The sequence below is a fragment of the Lactuca sativa genome, chromosome 6 (assembly GCF_002870075.4).
Source record: "Lactuca sativa cultivar Salinas chromosome 6, Lsat_Salinas_v11, whole genome shotgun sequence".
Classification (NCBI taxonomy): Eukaryota; Viridiplantae; Streptophyta; class Magnoliopsida; order Asterales; family Asteraceae; genus Lactuca; species Lactuca sativa.
In genome coordinates, this window is record NC_056628.2 from 132,132,827 (window position 1) to 132,144,380 (window position 11,554).

Consider the following 11,554-nt stretch of genomic DNA (forward strand, 5'->3'; position numbering starts at 1 on the left):
AGGATCATTAAGTGACATTGTATTGAACATCTCAAGCAAAACGGTGGGCTGATTTGGACTCGTTGGTGAAGGCTGAAACTAGTGCCATGGAGGAGGGGTATGTTAGTCCGAGAATACTTGCTGGGTGTTTGCACTTTGGTAACCAGATGGGCAACGCTGTTGTTGAGTCCATCGAGTTAACTGGGGCTGATTCCATTGCTGTTGAGTGGGGCTTGGTAGGAGACCTGTTGCAGCAACAGGATTAACAGGGTACCACCCAAAGTTCAAGTCCGTGGTGTATGAACATGTTGACTGGAATTGTGAGACCAACGACCACCACGACTTTCGCCACCCCTTCCTCGTCCTGGACCACTGGTTCGACCACCTCGGTGGTTAAAATTTTCCGAACTAGAAGGATTATTAATGTTTTGATGTTGCTGTTCAGAAATCAAAATAGTAGGAGAAGAAGAAGTTGCACTAGAATTGGGTGGTGTAGCAATTTGTTTGAGGCGTTGTTCTTGATCCATGAGCATTGAGCGGACTTTAAGGAATGAAGGCAGGGGATCACTATGATGAATGATTGTAGCAACATTCTCGAACTTGGGATGTAATCCGTTGATAGTATAAATAACAATGTTCTTTTCAGGAACAATAGAGTCAATATTATCAAGCATGTTTGTAATGGATTTGATTCGAGTACAGTAAGAGGCGATATCATAATCACCTTGAGTAATAGTGCGTAATTCATTGTCAAGTTGAATGATCTTTGTGTCTTTGTTGGTGCGAAACTGGTTCTCTAGATCACTCCACATCTCGTGAGCAGAACTTACCTTCTTGAGAACCATTTGAAGCAATGGCTCGAAAATAGTGCAGAAAATCCACATCTACACAATGGAATCAATGCGATTCCATTCATCTGAATCTATGATTTGTTTCCCGCTTGGAGGCTTCAGATGATCGGCCACTCCAAAACCTATACAGTGAGTCTGAAACAACTTTCTCCATGAATCATAATTTAGGTTTTCAAGATCAAGGACAATAAGGATGGAAGCCTTGATGTTGGAGATACCATATGGCTTTTCAGAGTTAGGAACAACAAAACTTGATGCGTTTGGCATGATTTAAGAAAAAAAAGGGATGGACTGAAGGAGAAGAATGAGAAGGAATTGACAGAAGGAGAAGAAAGTAGCGGATAGGGTGAGAAAGAATAAGAGGGCTCTGATACCAAGATAATTGGTATATTTCCCATAAAACGAACCCTTCTCATTTATCATCAATATATATTACATGATACAAGTATAGGCTAGAATACACAAACTAATATGGACCTAGTAATACAAAATAATATAAACAACATAATACACATTAACGCTTTCAACCTAATAGTATTTTTTGAGAAATTGAATATTATTTTATTTTTCTTCTTATTTATCCTCCTACCCATATGAAATAATGACAAGTGTCTTAAAATATTATTAATTTTATCAAAATGTGACACTTGATAAAATTTCATATGGATAGGAGAAAAAATTGTAGGAATTATATTGCAGTAATGTACGAAAGTAAACAAGAAAACAGAAAAAACAGAGGCATGCCTTTAAGACATTGTCCTTAAAACAAATTTGTCCGCTACCATGTGTTTGTTTCCCAAGATACAACAGTTTGAAGTGGTTCTTCCACACCACCCGAACCCTCAATATGCCTAGATTATATCTTCAATGTAGCTAGAAAAAGTAGACGATGAAGTCGGGAAGAAGAGAGTTAGTTCCATTATTTGGTATACCTCAAATGCTTGAGGAATGTTTGTATTTATACTACAAACCATAACCAACAAACAATTAAATTGTCATTAAAACACAATTCTTATCCAACATTATATTTAATATTGTTCTTAATTACGAGATGTAACCGAAAATTGAACATCAATTTTCGATTATACACCATTCAACCCCTCAATTTTGGTGATTAGTTTCAATTCATCAATTATTTTTCCAACAATCCCCCACATGAATTGTAACATCCCAATATTTGTGGCCAAAAATTTTCTTTTTAATTAAGTGATTTATAAATTAGTTTATCAAAACATCGCCAAGATCATGTCAATACATAAAAACATAATATCATGTCTCAAAACCAAATCATCTTGAAGTAACAAAATATCAGAGTACATTACCAGAAAACGCTAAGCGGAAATCATGTGTGTGTGTGTGGTGCACTACTACACTGCTGGCTCCTTCCCCTTAGACGAAGAGGTATTTGAAACCAAAAACTAAAACTGTAAGCACGAAGCTTAGTGAGTTCCTCCATCATACCACATACCATGCAATCACATAGCATACATACTGCCGGGCAATTCTGGGGCGCCCGTCCTACCCATGTCAAGCCATTCTAGGGTCCTGACCAACCCATGTCAAGCCATTCTGGGGTGTTGACCTACCCATGTCAAGCTATGCAGGGGTGCTGACCTACCCATGTGAAGTCATTCTGGGGGTGCAGACCTACCCTCCGGTCTATCCCAACCGAACACAGGGACTATTTCACCCCTATTACTAACACATAATATCATATCATAATCATGCTGTCAGACATATATAGGGTGTCTGACCTACCCATTGGTCCTAACGACCGAATTGGGGACTAGTCCCCTTCTACTGATACTATCTCATAAAACATGGCAACTAGCAAACTAGCATACTCACATATCTAGCAATCTAGCATACTCACATATCCAACAATAATAGACTAGACAATTAGCACAAAGATAATCATCCCAACTAACAATTACTAGTGGGCTGACCTTGGTGCCTTAGACCCACTTCTACTGGAAGGTAACTCACCTCGATGTCATGTTGTGTCTGAACAGTCCTCGGCTTGAAGGTCGGCTCTCCTCGACTCCTCAATCCCTACACGACAACCCTTTAGTGATCAAACAAAACATACAACCCTAACCCGGGTCAATACCAAAACCAGGAAAAGTCAACATTGGTCAAATTCAACTACTAGTTGACCTGACTAGCCGAGTTGGTCTACCAATTCGTCGAGTCCATAGTCCATTAACCCGATCCAACCCCGACTCCACTCGTCGAGTCTAGCAAGAACTCGACGGGTTCTCCTTCATTCAAACCATTGGGACCATCTTCATCCAACTTATTGAGTTCTTCCTTGAACTCGACAAGTTCATCTCCCTCATAAGAATGTCCGGTCTACAACTCGCTGAGTTGTATGAACAACTCGTCGAGTCCATCTTTAAAGATTGGGAGATTGCCTTGGACTCACCGAGTCTGCTCATACACTCGTCGAGTCCCATGATTCCCAGGTCCTTTTTCGCGTCTAAACATCTAGAGGACTTTCCTCCCTAACAACCGGTCCATCCACAGAAAGGATTTGGTGGTCACCGAGACTCGCCGAGTCCCAAGAACAACTCGTCGAGTCCATCCTTGACCAACACTATACAAATTGATTTAAATGGGTCTTAACACACCAAAACCATTAATATGGCCTCCTAATGACCATTTTACACGTAAAGTTCCAAACTTGGTACACATGGAAGGGGTCTTTGGCCCAAAAAGCCATAAAAGATGGCCTCCAAGGTGCATGGGGTGTTCATGGCAACAAAATGGGAACCTTTGTGCCATAAAACCCCCCAATAGGCCTATATCTAAAGCATACACTGACTTCCAACACTAAATCCCGAATACAACCTCTCTAGGGCTTAGAAATATGAAGGAAAATGCCCAAAATCAAGATCTATAGACAAAGGTTTAGCTTCATACCTCCAATAAGATGAAAATGAGTTCCAAACCCTGGATCTTCTTGTTTTGGCTTCGTCTCACAAGCTCCTTTCCTCTTCTCAAACTTCAAAACCCACCAAAAGCACCAAAATGGCCTTAGAACTCACAAAAACGGCTAGGGTTTCGATATGATGTCTTTTGGGAGTATAAGGGACGATGGAGGCTGAGATAAGGCGTTTACATAGGGTGTAAACCCTTAATTTAGGGTTTTAGCCAAACAACACCTACTCGCTGAGTCAGTCTTCTGAGTCGTCAAGTAGGTCACTTAAACTGTCTGCAAATCTCGACTCTACTCGACGAGTTGGGCCTCCAACTCGTCGAGTCCCAGAAAAAACACAAGAAATGCTTGAATTAACTGCGTACCAGGAATCGGGTGTTACAAATCTCCCCCACTTATCTTAGACTTCGTCCCCAAAGTCTGATGCTTGATCCCGAAAAAGCTCGGGGTAATGCTCCCTTATCTCGTCTCCCAGCTCGCAGGTCCATTCCGATCCCTTTCGGTGCTGCCACTGCACCTTTACCAGCCCCACTCTCTTGTTCCTCAGATCCTTTGACTTCTTGTCAAGGATTGCCACTGGCCGCTCGATGTAGTTCAGGCTGTCATCAACCTGAATATCCTCCAAAGGCACCACTGCCGAATCGTCTACCAGGCATTTCCGTAACTGGGAGACATGAAAAGTACTATGAATTTGACTGGGTTTGGCTGGGAGATCCAGCCTATAGGCAACCTTGCACACCCGGTCCATAATCCCTGAAGGGTCCGATATAGCTGGGGCCCAACTTTCCCCGCTTCCTGAACCGAATGACACCCTTCCACGGCGACACCTTCAGGAGCACCATATCCCAGACCTGAAACTCTAGGTCTGACCGCCGCTTGTCGGCCTAACTTTTATTCGGACTCTGAACAATTTGTAGCCTACTCCAAACCTGTTGGATCTTCTCCATAGTCTTGTGTACCACTTCAGTACTCCCTATGACTCTCTTTCCAACCTCTCCCCAACATATCGGGGTCCTGCACTTCCTCCCATACAACCTCTCAGAAGGAGGACGTTCGATACTCGCATGATAGCTATTGTCATAGGAGAACTCAGCCAACGGAAGGTAACTATCACAACTACCTCCAAAGTCTAAAACGCACGCCCGCGACATATCCTCCAGAGTCTAGATGGTCCGCTCGCTCTGCCCATCCATCTGCGGGTGAAAGGCGGTGCTAAAATGCAGTCGGATACCCAGCTCGTTATGAAACTTCTTCCAAAACCTGGAAGTGAACCGCACGTCCCTGTTCGAAATCACTAAAACTGGCACCCCGTGCCGCGCCAATACCTCCCTGATATAGATATCGGCCAACTTTTCCGCCGAAATATTCTCCTGAATCGGAATAAAATGGGCGCTCTTGGTCAATCAATCCACGATGACCAAAATCGAATCCACTCCTCGTGCGGTCCAGGGAAGCTTCGTAATGTAGTCCATAATATTATCCTCCCACTTCCATAGCGGGATATCCAACAGCTAGACCTTTCCGTGAGGTCTCTGGTGCTCAACCTTAACCTTCCTGCAGGTTAGGCACCTTTCCACAAACCAAGCTATGTCCCTCTTCATACAGGGTCACCAATAATCGAGACGGAGATCCCTATACATCTTCGTCGCCCCGGGATGGATAGAGAACCTAGATTTGTGCACCTCTGCCATCAATACCTGGCGCACACCCCCATGATAAGGGACCCACACCCTACGGTGAATAGCCAATAATCCCCGGCGATCATAATCGAAGGAGGAAACCTGACTCATAATTCACTCACTCTATCAATGCTCCTCCTTCATGGCCTCCTGCTGGGCCTTCCGAATCTGCTCTAACAACGGAGTCACAATTTTCATCCTCAAAAAGATGTCCCTGATCGGCGCTGCCTTGCGGCTAAGCGCATCGGCCACGACATTAGCCTTCCCCGAGTGGTAGAGGATCTTGCAATCATAATCCTTTACCACATTAAGCCACGGATGCTGCCTCATATTCAGATTTGGCGGTCTATGAGATACCACAGGCTATTGTGGTCCGTGTAAATGGTACAACGAACCCCATAGAGGTAATGACACCAAATCTTGAGGGCAAAAACAACATCCCCCAGCTCCAAATCATGCGTTGGATAATTCGCCTCGTGAGGCTTCAGCTGCCCCGAAGCGTAAGCTATAACATGCCCCCTCTGCATCAATAACGCGCCCAAAGCCGAGATGGACGCATCGCAGTATACAAAAAATCCTCCATGCCCTCCAGCAGGGCTAGGATTGACGCCTCACATAATCTTTGTCTCAATTTCTCAAACATAGACTGTTGCTCAGTCCCCCAGCAAAAGACCACGACTTTCCTCGTTAACCGGGTCAGGGGCACAACTATCTTGGAGAAGTCGTGAATGAATCTCCGATAGTAGCCTACCAGTCCCAGGAAGCTCTGAATCTCAGATGGAGACCTTGGAACCTCCCACCTCATCATGGCCTCCACCTTGGCTAGATCAACCGATATCCCGTCCTGGTTGTCAAGATGCCCAAGAAACTACACCTTGCGCAACCAGAACTCTCACTTGGAGAACTTAGTGAAGAGAATAAAACTTAGATCGATTAGATCTTTCACGGGTAAAAGATAAATATCAAACAAAAACAAACACAATAATATGATGAACACAGAATAGAATCAACATTGTGCTTATGATTCAAATATAGTCACGCCTCAGCAAAGCTCGATGAAGAACTTCCACTGTAGAGGCGAGCTAGGGTTTACAAAAACTGAATCAAAAAAAATAATCAAAGCGTTTTTTTACAAAGACTGCATGCATGTAGCTTAAATACTAAACCCTAGAATAATAGAAGCACGGTTGGACAGACCCAAACCAACAATCAAAACTGGGCTAAGGACCGAGCCCATGATGCAACACTATAAGCCCAACAATCTCCCCCTTTGCGTCAAATGAGGCGAGAGATCACTTTCTTTGAGTTGACTTCATAGTCTTGACCTTTTTGAACAGCCGAGGGATAATAGCAAGAAGAGTCTGCCGAAATTGAATGTACCATCTCAGCATATCAGTAAACATCTTCTTTTCAGCTGTAGTGTTCTGATCACACCTCTGAATAATCTCCAATATGTGCTCCAAGCAAGCAGTTGAGAAGAGGTGTTTGTCGACAAGAGCGAACATGCATTTCTATCCTTCGCCTCTGATTAACATTGCCTGCGCTGCCCATAATTTTGATCGTGGTTCGCATGTGAATGGCAGAGGCAATTTCCTGGTCCATCTTTACTATCTCGTGAATGTAGCACACAAGAATTCACTTGACATGGTCAATGATCGACTGATACTCCTGTGGATTTGACGGTGTATTATTGTTGAGGAGTATCCAGTCGTGGAGATTGAGGTTCGGTAGATCAGCGAGGGTGAAGTTATGAGCCGAGCCTTCAGAGCCTCGAGTTACCTTGAATTTCACATTAACAAACCTCCTTGCTGAGTAGGGTTTCAGAACCTTGACATTCGTAATTTTCTTCGAACTTCAGGTCAAGTACTGGGTTTGAGCGAACTCTAGGTAGAACTCCAACAGATCCCTATCCACGTTCGGGTCTGGAGACGGGATGGCAACAGACGAGTTGAAGCAATGAAAGATGAATGACTTTCGCGTGATCGACATGTCAAACTATGCATCCATGGAGTTATCAAGCCCGAACGACATCACAGGCTCAAGCCAAAGTGTGCTTGGCTCATCAATGGCACAGCTTTGAAGCGAATCAAGAGTCCATTCTGGAAGGATGGACTTCTTCTTTTCCAGGAGCTCTATTTCCTTTTTCTTCTGCTCCAGCTCAGCCTTTTGTTTCTTGAACCTTTCTTCAAGCTCTTTATCAGAAGGTTTTGTCTTTTGAAAGGCTTTTCGGGATTTTCAGCATAGACATCATCTTCATTATCAGTGTCATCCTCCCCAATTTTCTTCTTCTTCTTGTCTCTATTACTGACCGAAGATTCATTACCCTTCGGTTCAGTAGATGGTTTCGGTGCACGAGGAGGTTGAGTTTTTGCTGCCTTCTCTCCCCCTTGTTTCGGCTAGACGCTAGTCACCGGAACACCCTCGATACGACTAAGGATGTCCAGGGCAGGTCGAAGTTTGTCAGCCAAATGCCTGCGAATGGTGATGGTAATGATGGGATCATGGGCTTCAAGAAGGTGAAGCAAGATGGAGTGAACATCAGCATCAGAGCTTCGTATAACCTCCCTCTCAGACTTCAAGTCATCGAGTTCAGCTGTGGTAATGCGAAGTTTGAGATTGTGTATCTTCATCTGAGAGGTTCTTTTGTCGAGTTCATCCATGATGCGATTCTCAACAGCCAGCTCTACCTCCAATTGAGTCAATCGATCATTGACATTGTCGTGCAGAGTGGCATTGGCTGCATCGGTTGCTTGATGAGCAGCTTCAAGGTTAGACCGTTCAACTTGAAGAGAACGCTGAAGATTGTCAATCAAAGTGTTCACTGTTTGAGAATTTTTCTGAGCTGCCGCCTGCAATGAATCCAGAAATAAGTGAGCCTCAGAAATTAGTTTATCGACTTTTGTGGTCACTTCTTTGCTCTCCTTGGTGGAAGCCTCAACAACGTGGGAGGTTTTCTGGCATTGTGAAGTGGACGCGTCTATAGCCTTAGCTGCAACAGAAAGAGAGGCACTGTGTTCTTGAACGACAGAGGAGAATAAAGCCTTTAAAGCAGCATCAGAATAGGCTCCAGATGAAGAAGAGGAGAGCAGTTGATCGAGTTTGTCGTTGACTGCTTTGAGATGACGGTAAGGCCTGAAATAAGTGGAATCAAATTCCAAGTCCTCACCGCCTAGAACTGGGGTGGTGTCAGTAGAAGGTGATGGTGATAAGGGTTTGGTATTAACAGGAGGGTCGGTTGTTACTGGTGATTCGGTTGTAACAGGTGGTTCGGTTGTAACAGGTGGTTCGGTTGTAACAGGTGGGGTGGGAGCTGTAGAATGAGTAGTGGTGGTAGTGGTAGTGTCTCTGAAGATTGGAGTGGGGATGGGAGTTGAGGTTGATGGTTGAGATGTAGGGATATGAAATATAGGAGGGATGGATATTGGGATAGTAACAGGTGGAGGAGAAGGAGGTAGGGAGCGAACTGGAATTTCTGGGGTAGGGGAGCGAGGCGGGGTATCACCACGACCCGAAGCCTCATCATCGGAGCTTTCGCTTTCAGATTCTGAAGGAGGAGCAGATTTATATTTGGGAGGAACATACTCTGAGTCTGAATCACTTAAAGATGGGAGTATGAGTCTCCGAGCAGGCTTCTTCTGCTTTTTTGGTTGAGGCTGGGACGGAGCAGCCTTGTCAGACTTTCACTTCTTAGGGGTTTGCCCCTTGGTTGTTTTTGTCACCTTCGACTCCTTCTAAGTGTCAGCCTTCTTTCCCCATTTAGCTGGCTTGTCAGCCTCATGAATGGAGCGAACAATGGCTAGTGTAAGCTCCCTTGGACCCGAAGAAGGAATCTTCATGTATTGTTGCAAGACATTACTTGCTGTAGACACACGGGAAAGCATGGTCTCAGGAATGGAGCCGATAAAGGAGTACTTGGTAGGATCCGTGACGATTATCTTGGTTGTGTGAAAAGTGCTGATAGAGGAGAGAAGAGAATCCGCCATGATTAGAACGTGAAGAAGATCCATTGCCTACTTGGTGATGATTGACCAGTACCTGCCACATGAGATTTCTGGGTGTCTTGAGGAGGAGTATAAGCTTTGGATTAACTGTTGCCAGATGATGGACCCATAGTCCAGATCTATCCCATGATATAGACCATAAAGCACAGTCATGAATGACTTGCTTGCCCCATCTGAGCCGACGCTTCGCTCAGAGAGTCCTTTGAACAGTAGAGTAAATAGATCATTCCATTGAGGAGGAAGGCAGGACTTCTTGAACTTGGTTATGGTGGTTAGGGTTTCAGTGTACCCCATTTGATAGAACATTGAGAAGAGCTGACTAGTAGTGATCAAGTCAGGGTTAACCAAGTTTGGTTCTTGAGAGAGACCAATTAGGGCACAAAAGCGGTGCTTGGAAATAGAAGTCTTCTCGTTGTGGACTTCAAAGTGAATCCTTTCAGCAGCTTTGTCGTAATAGGCAGTGGAGTAGATGAGTGAGAGGCAGGACATGGGAACGACTTCAACTTTGGTCAGAGCATCGACGAGAGGCGAGTATTTGAGACACTCGACGCCATAGAGCATGTAGGGTTTATAGACGAAGGGAGTAAGATCGATGATCAGGTTTTGTTGAGGTTTGATGGTGAGAAGGTTTTGGTGAACAGAGGTATCATGAACAGAAGAAGAGTCTGCCATTGTTAAAGCTTGGAGAAGATGATGAAAAGTGAGATAAATCGCCGTTGTTCTTTGAGAGATTTTGTGAGTGATAAAAGGGTAAAGTGGAGAGTGCCTGACCCTTTTATACGTACTAAGAGGAGAGAGAAAAATCTGGCTGAGTGCTTGGAGTTAATTGGTAACTACGCCTGATTTGATGGATGAACAGTTGTCATACCCGATGATGATGCAGGAAAGAGAAAGGAAGTTTCCTTTTTGCACGACATTCCATAAAATGTGATTTTTCAAATCGTCGAAACGATTGGATAGCTGCTGAGTCACCCTTAACTTTATCCCAATCGTCACCCCATATTCCACATGAACTGTCATCGCTTTTAACTTTATCGAGCATTGAAATACTTGATGAAACGAAGTTGGAACAAGTAAATCACCATTAATAGAACCAGATTTTGGAATATTAAAAATTTTCGTGCAAGGAGTGTAAAAGATAAAGAAACAAAGCAAACTTTTTGGGATAAATTGTGATGTCTGAAAAAGACATAAAGCAACTGATTCTGGGCACAAATTTCTTCCTTCAAATTCAAGAGAGACTTTAAAGAGCTTGTGAGGTTTCCCATTAAATAACGATCAAGTACTTGTTAAGAAGTATTGAAAGGCATCTTTTAAGTTAAAGCTTATAACGGGTGGCTTTCACTTCAATTCATGATTTCGATACTTGATATAAGACCGAAACTGAACGAAGTACTTGTGAGATGAATGTGATCTGTTGAACAAGTAGGTAGGAAAGATATGTATTGACTGTTGGATAGGTGAGAAATCTCAAAAAAAAAATTAACTGTATCCTTGGGGAAGAAAAATTCTTGGTAATAGAATGTTTCAGAAGAATCACTCAAAAAAAAAGAGATTTCAGTCGAAACATATAGTTCATGTACCGTCAATTCATTAATGGTATTGAATGGTGGGTTTCACTTAGTACATAGTAACACGAAACTAAGATCATTAACACAGATTTTTGTATAACCATAAACCTCAGTGGTAAATACTGAGAGTCTCAAGGGTTATGTTGGTGAGATGAAGTATAATGGAGAAAAATGATGGAGGTGGTATAAGAAACAAATGTACCTCTGCTATAAAAGAAGGACTAAGCAGAAAAGTCTAAGCTCAATGTGAGTAGAGTAAGGTAGCTCATCATTAGAGTGAACAGCCTAGCTTGGGAAAACATGATTTGTATATATCATGTTATTAAGGCTTCACTCAAAATCTTTTGAGGCTTTAGTCAACATGCAGCAACATGCTTCTAGGGATGTATAGAACGTGTGTAGAAAAGAAATCATACCTTGTTGATCTTCATTATTGAGAATAACACTTCAAAAAATTGATTACAACGAAAAATATTTTTGTATTTTGTGATAAATATTTAATTGAACAAAAAGGAAAATATTTTTGAATTTTATG

General features: G+C 43.1%; 1 protein-coding gene across 1 annotated transcript; it reads right to left on the reverse strand.

Moving 5' to 3' along the window:
• Positions 1–263: 263 nt before the first annotated feature.
• Positions 264–863, reverse strand: LOC111887512 (uncharacterized). Its single transcript, XM_023883680.1, has one exon. It carries the CDS (start codon positions 861–863, stop codon positions 264–266), a length of 600 nt encoding a protein of 199 aa, XP_023739448.1.
• Between the last annotated feature and the right edge of the window lie 10,691 nt (positions 864–11,554).